Below are 12,526 nucleotides of genomic sequence, written 5' to 3'. Positions count from 1 at the left end.
ATGATCATGAGTGGAAGGAGAAAGGACGCAGTGGCTGGATTTCCTGACTTCTGGGAATGGAGCGAGGACACAATCAAAAGGGTCGTTAGTCGAGACCCTGACGTCACTGGGGAAAGCTGCCGTTCCAATGAAGCCTGTGAGATTAACCGTCCCAGAAGCCCTCCATCTAATGAGAGGGTCCCACTGGACAGTATTCACATGAGCCTCTTCTTACCTGACCACCACTACCACGACGCCCGTCCCTCTAAGCCTCTAACTTAAACATTACGCAGGTGAGACGCCCAGCGGAGTCGCCCAGGTTACCCAGGGAACTCTGCGGGGCACAGCAGGGCACAGCAGGGCACAGCCGGGTACCGCCAGGCCCCTGACCCCTGACCCTCAACCCCCAGGAAAACGCCGCCGCCATTGCCAGGCTCCACGCCGCCATTACCCGCTTGCCTTCCGCCGAGGTCAGACCCCCCCAGGCCCCGGCACCGCCCACCGCCCCAGGCGCCGCCCTCAGTCACCCTGGCAGCGCCCCGGGGACCCCGCCGCCGCTACCGCGGCCGCCGCCGCTGCCCACTGCGCAGCCCCAGAGCCCGCTCCGCCCTCGCCTTCGTGGTGGCACCCCTCCTGCCCGCGCCCGTCATGGTGCCCATCGTGGTGTCGCAGGTGCGCCACAACTACCACCCCGACTGCGAGGCCGCCGTCAACAGCCAGATCCAGGTGCAACTGCACGCCTCCTACGTCTACCTGTCCTTGGCCTTCTTCTGCCACCGCCTACAAGTGGCCCTGGAGCACTTCGCCAGCTTCTTCCTGCGCCTGTCGCACGAGTGGAGGGACCGCGCCGAGAAGCTGATGGAGCTGCAGAACCAGCGCGGAGGCCACATCCGGCTCCGGGACGTCGAGCAGCCCGAGCGCAGCGCCTGGCACAGCGGCCTCCAGGCCATGGAGTGCGCCTTCCACCTGGAGAAGAGCCTCAACCAGGGCCTCCTGGAGCTGCACCACCTGGCCGCCGAGAGGGGCGACCCCCACCTCTGCCAGTTCCTGCAGCGCCACTATCTGCACCAGCAGGTCCTCACCATCCGCGAGCTGGCCGGCTACCTGACCAACCTGCGCAGGATTCAGACCCTGGAAGACCCCATGGCCGAGATCCTCTTTGACAGGCTCACCCTGGGCCGCAGCTGCAAGGACGACTGAGCAGGACTGTGCCCAGCCCATGCCACCCCCCGGGGTGGGTCCCCAGGCTGGGCCTACACGTAGCCCTTTCAGCAAGTTCCCTTCAGTTTGGGCCTTTCCGTTTGATTGTTACTTCCAATAAAGTTATTTATTTGGTTTTTAGTGAAATAAAGGTGTTCAGTTGGTGTGTGTGTGTGTGTGTGTGTGTGTGTGTGTGTGTGAGAGAGAGAGAGAGAGAGAGAGAGAGAAACAGAGAGAAACTCTCACTTTTGCAGAATGAGGGCAGATCCTTGTGTATCCAGGATTCTTTCTGACCACCCTTGTCCCATCCACAGGCTACTCAGAATCTCCATGGGTAAAGAGGAAAGATATACCAGGAGCCCCTGGAAAACATAAAATTAATCTTCCCTTATAAACAATGTGTGCAAGAGGAATAGGACCTTGTGGGGAGATGTCATGGGATCTCTGTGGCTATTCACTGCTGGATAAAAGTGTAAGAACTTGGTGCCTCCGTAGAAAAGTGAAGGGAATGGGATTGAGCATGTATTGAAATAAAGGAATCTTTACCTGAAAACTTTTAGTTTTTAGTCTGAAGAGGACACAAAATGTATGGTTGTACTATTCCTTGATAAAGAATTGATGACAGAAACACTACCAGTTTTAACTGATAGGTATAGAGATTTTTCAAAATAAGAGATGGCTGTTGGATTTCTTGTTTTCATTGGAAAGAGACTATTCAGGTATGAGCATATGCTATTATTCAATACCTTTACTTACTTACTTAATTAATTAATTAATTTTTTATGTAGTGCTGGAGATCCAACCCAGTGCCTCATGCCTGCTAGGCAAGTGCTCCACCACTGAGCCACAATCCCAGCCCACTTATGTTCTTCTTATCAGCATGGAGGAGACTTTTGGACCTGCATTTCTCCTCCAAGTATCTGGTTGGTTGCTGAGGAATGAGCATATTCTATTGACTTAAGCCAGGTAGTGTCAGAACAGCCTTAGGCAAATTGGCCTTCAAAAGAAAGCATGTGGGGGTCAATAGAGTAGGTCCACTCCATAGAGTTATCCACTACTGACATCTCTTTGTTATCTCTCAAAATCATATCTACACTCTCACACTATTTGATTTAAAAAAGAATTTGGATTATAGACTTTAAAGTTGATACTGGAATAAGTTATGATCTTTAGAGCTGTTTGGATATGTAGTGGCTAATATTATATGTCCATTTAACTAGGCTAAGAGATACCCAAATAGCTATTAAAACTGAGTAAAAAAGATCCACCATCCGCACTGTGGGCAGGCATCATCCAAACTGTTGAGGACTTGGCATGGTGACAATGACCTATAATCCCAGTTACTTGGGAGGTTGATATGAGAGGATTTTAAGTTCTAGGCCAGCCTGGGAAACATACTGATATTCCCAACTTTTTCTGCCTTTTAGCATTGGAGCTTATGGTTCTCAGGCTAGATGTTATGCCATTGGTTCCCATAGTTCCCAGGCATTCAGACTTAGACTGAATTATACCACAAACTTACAGCCAATAGTGGGACTTCCATAACTGTATAAGTCAATTCTATTCTCATGGTAAATTTCATTCATTCATTCATTCATTCATATATATATATATATATATATATATATATATATATATATATATATATATATTTGTCCTACTGGTTATGTTTCTCTGGAAAACTTTGACTGATACAGGACAGAATGTAAAGGATAGAATGCACATGTAAAGGATAGAATATTGGGAAGGCAGGGATAAAACACTGAACATTTGTGCCCTCCCCAAATTCATATTATGAAGCTCTCATGCATATTGTGATGATATTTGGAATTAGAAGCAGACATGAGGGTAGGACCCTTTCTGATGGCCTTTATAAGAAAAGACACCAGGGCTGGAGTTGTGGCCTAGTGGTAGAGCACTTGCCTGGCATGTCTGAGGCCCTGGGTTTGATTCTTAGCACCACATATAAATAAATAAAGTAAAAGATCCATTTACAACTAAAAAAAAAAATAAAAAAAAAAGAAAAGACTCTAGAGTGTGTCCTCCCCACCCCCTCTCTGCCATGTGAGCACACTGTAAGAACACAACTGTCTGCAAGTCAGGAAGAGTTAATACCCTGATCTCAGACATCTAGCTGAAAGAACTGTGAGAAATAAATTTCTGTTGTTTAAGCTACTGAGTCTTTGATATTTTGTTATGGAAGTTGTGAGAAATAGAAAGTCTCGTGGTCCATTTTCAGAATACAGTACTCAACCTTAATTGAATCCAATTGTATAAATTGTACCCAAGTCCTCCAATCAGGGCAAAGGGCAGCACTATGTTAGGTATATAAACCAGTGGACTTCCTGCCCAGGTGTGCTTGCTAGGCCCGTTCCCGTAACATGCCCTTCTGGCAGAAATAAAGATTTGTCTTGCCCACCCACTTTCAAGCACTTGTTTAATCTCTTGTGGACTCTCATTATATCTAACAATTTTCGCACCCAACATGGAGTTCCATATATTACCTAGAGGTCACAGGGATCCCCTCTTCAGAGGAGATGTTTGATATATAAGCCCACTGCCTTGTTGCAGTAGCCTTGGAGAGGGGCAGGAAACTACAATCCTTGAGCGAAACAAAGGACCCCAAATCTGAAGTGGATCAGCAACACAGGGAAAGGGCCTAAGCAGATACAGAGACAACCAAGTACTTCTTTTGAGGTTGAGCCATACCAGGATTAAATAAGTGTGACCACAAGATCACACCTAGGAAAATGGTATGGGGGTATGCAAGAAATCTCCAATAAGGGGAACTGAGCACACTGGGGTGGTGGCGGGGGGGGGGGGAGGGGGGGAGTTAAATGCACAAATGGAAACTGTTACAGGAACCTACCAAAAATGGGGAATAAAAATTCTTGGGCTAGGGACAAGAAAAAGTAATGGAACTAGCCCATATATAAAAATCTTCTCCTTTAAAGAGTTTTAAGCAAGGAGAATAAAAAGTGATGATGGTGGGAGTAAATCTTCCCCATGGAGGACAAATAAACCTTTGATTTCAACATCCACAGTGGCTGGCAGATTTTATTCCTAATGTTCCCAACTGCACAGGCTGTTTTCATTTTTGGGTCATACTTTAAAAATATGTGATAGGCTCTATTTTACCTACTAAAAAGCTACAAGATCTTTGTTTCCTGTTTTATGTATGTGTGTACACCTGTGTGTTGTATTGTTGTGTCTACATATGTTTTTGTGATGGGCACCCTATCAAAATTGGCTTATAGATAAATGAGTACACATAAGTTTAATTAATGGATTCAAATGCCTTTCAGTTCAGTGATTTAAATAAAACTTTAACAAAAAGGGTCAATCTGAATTGATAAGAGTAAAGATGCCTTTGAAATTATTAACCCCATTGCTTCTAGGCCTTTTGGCTAAGATCAAGTGTGAAATTACTAACCCAAATATTTTTTCTAGGTGACCAACCAATCAGAGTGCTGATGGATGAGAATAGTCAATGGTCAACAATCAGAAATGATGGGCCCCAAATGAGACCTTGTTCAAAGGCAAAGGACACACCAAGATGCTAAAGCGGGATGGGTGGGAAAGACGGTGGAATGAGACTGACAACATTACCCTAGTTCATGTATGAAAACACGAGTGGTGTGACTCTGTGTACAACCAGACATGAAAAATTGTGCTCTATATGTGTACTATGAATTGAAATGCATTCTGCTGTCCTATATAACAAGTTAGAATAAATAAATTTAAAAGAAAAAAGATGCTAACTAGTAGAAATATTAATGGGCAGCTTCAAGGCCTATTTCAAATGTAAATGGCCATGAGTCTCACCTGTGGGAATATTTCAGCTACCTCCTTTGTCCCAGAGGCTTGGAAAAACTGAAGGTGGGAGTGACCAGATAAGAGTTAAAAAGAAGGATTAAAATTCAGGCTAAAGGATAAAACTAATGGCCTTGATTCTTTTTCAATGCCTGTTTAATATATAAGCCCCTCAGCTAGCACACCAAAATGGGTTTTTCCTGCTATCTGGCCCCCTCTCACCCAGAGGGATCCTGATCCATTTACTCTTCCCTTTCATTGTTGTTCATGGATTTTATTCTTCAAATCTGTAAAACAAAAACCCAGGAGGTATATATGTGTATTAAGAATTGTAATGCAAAAAAAAGTACATGTATAAAGGCATAAATTGGCGTGAACATACTTTATATACAGAGATACGAAAATTGTGCTCTATAGGTGTAATAAGAATTATAATGCATTCCACTGCTGTCGTGTATTTAAAAAGTAAATAAATAAATAAAATCAATATAAAAAAAAACAGGAGGAAGTTGGCAAAGCAAGGAATCCAGTCATGTCTATACTCTGGCTCATCTTGGAAGCTGTACAGGGATCTTCAGAAGATGAGTGAAAGAAACTAATGCTCTATCACTTTGTTTTTCTTCCAGGAGTCCTATACTCCATTTTATATATTCTGTCTCTGTTAAAAATTCTGGGACCCTGTCAGCTAGTTAAAAATGGACAGTGTGGCTGCTGGACTCATGACTCAAGGGCCTTGCTGGAATGAGACTTATCAATGAGACTTCCCTCTCTGCCCTTGGCAAAGAAAATGTTAGTCTGATTTTTGCTTCAGTCTCCTTCCAAAATAATCCATTTGCTTGAGAAACTGAGGTCTGTCTTAAAAGTATCCTAAGTCTCTCACTAGGGCTACTCCCCTGTGTGAACACAGGGTCTCTAGAGAGGGCCAAATGCAATCAATCACACATGGAAGCTCTGTCTCCACTTTAATCTCCTTTCAGGGCCTCTCACCCAATGGTGGAGGGAGGGCCTCTTTGGATCCCAGGCAGAGGATTACTTCTCAGCATGATCTGATGACTCCAAGACAAAGCCCCACCCATCAAACTACCAGTGCATGAGTGGGTTGCCCCTTTCTTTCTATTTCTCTGCCTTGCAGCAACCTCCCCCAGGAACATGGCACTGATCCTGTCCTACTGATAGACAGTTTTGTCACTTTATACGTAATTGGACTATAGGGAAAGATGTTCTTATCCTTCTAGGAAGAATAGTGGGTCCTTAGGTTTCTAACCCTGCCAGTTTCCCTAGGAAAACCCCATGGCTCTCATTTTAATTGCTCTAAGACATTTTGTCCACTGCCTCCTTATCTACTAGGTTAAATGAGGATAGCAGAGTCAATTAACATCTACTCCTTCTTTCTTCTGGGTCTCAAATTTTGGTTCTGTTACAGTGAGGACATCATCTTTGGCTCTATAAATTAGATTCCTTTATACAACAACCAGCATGACAGGTCTTTGATGGCCCTAATAAATAAAATAAAGAAATTAATAAAATAAAGGTCCATCAACAAGTTATATATAGAAGGCAGTGCACTCTGATATTTTCCTTTGTATTCAGTTTTAGTCTAGTTCCATTTAAAGAATATTTCTGGGGAGATCCAACATGGCAGCGGGCACCGAGGTATCAAGTCTCTGACCTCTCCAGCTGTGCAGGCATAGGGAGTCTTAAATCATCTAAATGCTGTTTGCTCAAGATCACTAGGCATTGCAGAGCTAACGTGGATCTGGGGCGAATAGCCTGCTCCCATCAGAACACACACCGAGCCCGGAGCGGCTATTCAATATAGTCCTCGAAACACTGGCCAGAGCAATTAGACGAAAGAAATCAAAGGCATAAAAATAGGAAAAGAAGAACTTAAATTATCACTATTTGCGGATGATATGATAATATATCTAACATACCCAAAAGGGTCTACAAAGAAACTACTAGAGCTAATAAATGAATTCAGCAAAGTGGCAGGATATAAAATCAACACTCATAAATCAAAGGCATTCCTGTATATCAGCGACAAAACTTCTGAAATGGAAATGAGGAAAAACACCCCATTCACAATATCCTCAAAAAAATAAAATACTTGGGAATCAACCTAAAAAGAGAGGTGAAAGACTTATACAATGAAAATGACAAAACCCTAAAGAGAGAAATAGAAGAAGATCTTAGAATATGGAAAAATATACCCTGTTCATGGATAGGCAGAACTAACATCATCAAAATGGCGATACTACCAAAAGTTCTCTATAGGTTCAATGCAATGCCAATCAAAATCCCAATGACATTTCTTGTAGAAATAGATAAAGCAATCATGAAATTCATATGGAAAAATAAAAGACCCAGAATAGCAAAAGCAACTCAAAGCAGGAAGTGTGAATCAGGCGGTATAGCAATACCAGATTTCAAACTATACTACAGAGCAATAGTAACAAAAACGGCATGGTACTGGTACCAAAACAGGCGGGTGGACCAATGGTACAGAATAGAGGACACAGAGACTAATCCACAAAGTTACAACTATCTTATATTTGATAAAGGGGCTAAAAGCATGCAATGGAGGAAGGATAGCATCTTCAACAAATGGTGCTGGGCAAACTGGAAATCCATATGCCACAAAATGAAACTGAATCCCCTTCTCTCACCATGCACAAAAGTTAACTCAAAATGGATCAAGGACCTTGATATCAAATCAGATACTCTGCATCTGATAGAAGAAAAAGTTGGCTCCGATCTACATATTGTGGGGTCGGGCTCCAAATTCCTTAATAGGACACCCATAGCACAAGAGTTAATAACAAGAATCAACAAATGGGACTTACTTAAACTGAAAAGTTTTTTCTCAGCAAGAGAAACAATAAGAGAGGTAAATAGGGAGCCTACATCCTGGGAACAAATTTTTACTCCTCACACTTCAGATAGAGCCCTAATATCCAGAGTATACAAAGAACTCAAAAAATTAAACGATAAGATAACAAATAACCCAATCAACAAATGGGCCAAGGACCTGAACAGACACTTCTCAGAGGAGGATATACAATCAATCAACAAGTACATGAAAAAATGCTCACCATCTCTAGCAGTCAGAGGAATGCAAATCAAAACCACCCTAAGATACCATCTCACTCCAGTGAGATTGGCAGCCATTATGAAGTCAAACAACAACAAGTGCTGGCGAGGATGTGGGGAAAAGGGTACACTTGTACATTGCTGGTGGGACTGCAAATTGGTGCGGCAAATTTGGAAAGCAGTATGGAGATTCCTTGGAAAGCTGGGAATGGAACCACCATTTGACCCAGCTATTCCCCTTCTTGGACTATTCCCTAAAGACCTTAAAAGAGCGTGCTATAGGTACACAGCTACAACAATGTTCATAGCAGCACAATTCACAATAGCTAGACTGTGGAACTAACCTAGATGCCCTTCAATAGATGAATGGATAAAAAAAATGTGGCATTTATACACAATGGAGTATTACTCTGCACTAAAAAATGACAAAATCATGGAATTTGCAGGGAAATGGATGGCACTAGAGAAAATTATGCTAAGTGAAGCTAGCCAATCCCTAAAAAATAAATGCCAAATGTCTTCTTTTATATAAGGAGAGCAACTAAGAACAGAATAGAGAGGAAGAGCATGAGAAGATCACCACTAAACAGGGATGAGAGGAGGGAGGGAAAGAGAGAGAGAAGGGAAATTGCGTGGTAAAGGAAGGAGACCCTCATTGTTATACAAAATTACATATAATAGGAAGTGAGGGGAAAGGGGGAAAAACAAGAGAGAGAAATGAATTACAGTAGATGGGGTAGGGAGAGAAGACAGGAGGGGAGGGGAGGGGAGGGGAGGGGAGGGAAGGGGAGGGGAGGGGGGATAGTACAGGTTAGGAAAGGCAGCAGGATACAACATACACTAGTATGGCAGTAGGTAAAAAAAGTGGATGTGTAACCGATGTGATTCTGCAATCTGTATACGGGGTAAAAATGGGAGTTCATAATCCGCTTGAATCAAATGTATGAAATATGATATGTCAAGAACTTTGTAATGTTTTGAACAACTAATAAAAAATAAAGAAAGAATATTTCTGGTTGTGTCCCACTAAATTGATCGGGGGTGGGGTCCATTAATGGTTTCCAACCCAGAGGTGGAAGAATTCTGGAATATAAGTTACAAACTATATGCCAACACTAGATAGTATGGCCCTTCGGGAACAAGCTTCCACAGTTGCCAAGACTACCCATTTTTCAGGCCAATAAAATCAACCATGCAGTGAACCAAAACTATCAGGGCAATCTGCTCCTGTCTCTTCCTCAGAACTGGGCCTGCAGCCCCCAGGTGAAGCGCTAGGAGTGGGCTGTCTGCTGTGCTCTCATAGAGAACCAGGCAGCCTCCATGGGAACCTCAGGTCCTAGAAGTGGCTTGTCCATCCCTCTCCCAGGCTACAGGAGAGCTGACCCCTTCTCTTTCCTTCTTGGTTGGTCCAGCAGAACTGGCCACTTCTCCATGTCATGTGCCCCAAGTGCACCCAGCTTCTGCATCTCTGTAGACAATGTCATTTCCCAGGCCATGTGCTTTGCCCCTGGGCCATTGTGCCTGCCTGGGTACTGTGATGCCTCTTTCCACCTGGTGGAGATGGACTCCAAGGAGAGGACACGCTCTCCCAGAGAGGCAGACCACATTGCCAGGTGTGGTGTCTCTGCAGAGCTGTGAGCTGGGGGTAGTGAAGAGGGGTGACTTCTGGGACCCATGGCATGATGGAACTGCTCTACCTGCTGTTGCTGGAGTAAGATCACGTGACCGCTAGGAGGCCCTGAAGGCAGTGGAAGGGTAAGGGCCAGGGGTTGAAAGTCATGGCCTGGACTCCATCCCAGCTCTTCCCCTGAATGAGCAGCTGCACCACCTTGACCAATTACTTAACCCAAGCTAGACTTCTACTTCTCAGCCTGTTTGGAGGATCAAATGGGGTGTTGCTGTGAATGCCAAAATGCCTGGCGCATGGCACTGGCTCATTAATGATGGCTGCTGTCACTAGCACATGTGGTAGGAGGACCTGGCGAGGAGACCTAGGCAGTGGCTTCTGGGATGCAGCTGAATGCATCACAGAGCATCTGGGAGCTGATACAGTGACCCAGAAACTCGCCCTACCTGGGCGGGCCAGTACAGTCTCTTACCTGTTGGCCACTCTATGGAAGCCTCTCAGAGGACAACTCTGCCGAGAAGGGCTCTGAAGCCAGGGCAAGCCCCAGTGTGGCGGCAGAGCATCAGACCTGACCCTCCTGGCCTGGCCTGGGTTTGCAGGGGACAAGCGTTGGCCACCTACTCAGTGCTCACCCTTCCTGCCTCTCCGAATTTTAATGTTTGGTCGTTTGGCCTTAACTTCTGCAGACTTTTTATGGTGGCTGTTTTTAAAAGCATTATTCTTGGTCATCATCTGGTGTGTGTGTGTGTGTGTGTGTGTGTGTGTGTGTGTGTGTTGGGCGGTGGGGGATGATAAGTGTCACTATGTTTCTGAATGGCCACAATCCACAAGGAGTGCGTTTGAGGAGGGGTTACATGGATATAGTGGTGAGTCAGCAGCAGAGGGGAGACATGGAGGGAGGAAACAGCCAGTCATAGAATAAGAAAAACGGGCCTAATGTAAAGAGAACATTGGAGAGCATGCAACTTCCAGAGCAGCTCCAGAGCACTGAGCAACTAGCACCCCCTGCTGCCCAGGGAGAATGTGACAGCCAAAGGATGCTTTTGGAAATGACGTATATTTGAACAATGTGAGGAAACAGGGGTGAATAAAATAAAAGCAAAATATTTAATCCGCAGCGCTTTACCATGCATGTACAAGTAGGTCCTTGAGGACCAGAAGCCAGGGAGCAGAAGTGAGATCACCAAGCGAATGAGAGGCTTCAAACCATTTGTTGTTGTTTTGAGACTGGGTCTCACCCTGTGGCCAGGCTGTCCTGGAACTCCCGGACCCAAGGGATCCTCCCACCCCAGCCTCTGGAGTAGCTGGAACCTCAACCCAGACCACTGCGCCCAGAAAACCCCCTCTGTTTTCATAGCTGATACATATGGACAGTGTGTCTGGCGGCTGCATGTGTACTGTCCCTTTACTTCCCAGGGTGACTTCCTGAGACACCCTTTTACATTGTGGAAACAAGCACAGAGAGGTTAGTACACCTAGCCCAAAGTCACTGGGCAAGGGACTGGAGGTGCTGAAATATTCCCCGGGCAGCTTAGCTCACAGCCCAATGCACACATGTGAGATATAAAGGAAACAAGAGATTGAGTGTGAATTTCAAAGATTCAGAGAGCAAACAAGTCAGGAAAAGAGCTGAACTCCTAGAGAAGACATGGAGATGACTTTTCTTTCCATGTGAATCAATTCACAAATATTTCCTGTGGGCCGACTATGTGTTCCCTACTATGCCAAACACCGTGGGGCTGTCAAGCAGATGCCCACAGTCAAGTTGGGGAACTCAAACACACATGTAGAAGCACTCCAAAGGCACCATGGAACTACACGGAGACGTGTCATCAACTGCAGAGCAGAGAGGAGGAGAGGAGCAGGGGAATCAGGAGGCTGTGATGAGGGAGGCCAGGGACCAGGTTGCAGGGCATGGGGCAACATAGAAGCCACAATGGATCCACATAAGTGTCTGGAATTCCAGAGAGCCTTAAGGAAAGGACCTGGACTTTGCAGTGACTGACTGAACACCGTCGGGGGAGGGGCTTTAGTGATGGATGAGAAGCACAGTTGACGCTGTTTCCTGCACATTATTTATTTTTCAAATATTGTACTCCAACTCCTTGCAATAAGCATAACCATGGGGGAATCTCTTGGATTCCCCATGTCAAAACATTGCTTTCTTACAGCTTCTTCATCTCTGTGTACCCAAGAGAAGAGATGGAGAGAAATGCAGAGGGCACAGGGCCACATGGGGAGAGAAGAGCTCAGTGGTTAAGAGTACAGACTTTGGAGTCAAGCTCCTCACTGGCATATGACAGCTATGTGTCTTTGGGCAAGAAACTCAACCTCTCTGTGCCAGCTTCCCCATTAGGTTGTGGCCAGTATTAAGAGCCTTAATTCTTGTAAACTCCCCAGAACAGAGCCTGTTCAGTGAACTGTTCCCATAGAGTAGAAATAATCCTATCTTAAATGCATATCATTAGATGGGGCTGGGGATATAGCTCAGTTGGTGGAGTGCTTGCCCTACACCACAAAAACAAAACAAACAGCATATTGTTAGAAATACCGTGTGACACAGGAAAGTGCCAGGGCAAGGCAAACCTTTACTTTTGACAGAAGGGCTTGCTACAAAACCTGGCTAGCCAGCACAACTGGGCTGGCAGTATGCCTGTTTATATGCCTCACGCAGGGCTGCCCTTCGCCCTGATTGGAGGAGCTCAGGGATACAATCTACGTGATTGGCTAATTTTAAAATTGGGGCGGGCAAAGGGAAGGGTTATAGTTAAAGTGCTACAATTGGTTCCAATTAAGGCTGGATACTATATTCTGAAA

The 12,526-nt window shown here is 45.0% G+C and overlaps 1 protein-coding gene across 1 annotated transcript; it reads left to right on the top strand.

The window, feature by feature from the left end:
- On the top strand, positions 1–1,179 carry LOC144250708 (ferritin heavy chain-like). Its single transcript, XM_077793660.1, has 2 exons — positions 1–248; positions 390–1,179. Exons 1-2 carry the CDS (start codon positions 1–3, stop codon positions 1,177–1,179), a joined length of 1,038 nt encoding a protein of 345 aa, XP_077649786.1.
- Positions 1,180–12,526: the final 11,347 nt, after the last annotated feature.

The sequence above is a fragment of the Urocitellus parryii genome, chromosome X (genome assembly GCF_045843805.1).
Source record: "Urocitellus parryii isolate mUroPar1 chromosome X, mUroPar1.hap1, whole genome shotgun sequence".
In the NCBI taxonomy this organism is placed as follows: domain Eukaryota; kingdom Metazoa; phylum Chordata; class Mammalia; order Rodentia; family Sciuridae; genus Urocitellus; species Urocitellus parryii.
The sequence above is the reverse complement of the archived record's forward strand: the minus strand, read 5'-3'. Positions and strand labels throughout refer to the sequence as shown.

Bases quoted from the DNA above. Each gene is read 5' to 3' on its own strand.
- LOC144250708 (XM_077793660.1), top strand. From the start codon at position 1: ATGATCATGAGTGGAAGGAGAAAGGACGCAGTGGCTGGATTTCCTGAC. The intron at 249-389 runs GCCTCTAACTTA...CTCAACCCCCAG, and splicing joins CACGACGCCCGTCCCTCTAA to GAAAACGCCGCCGCCATTGC.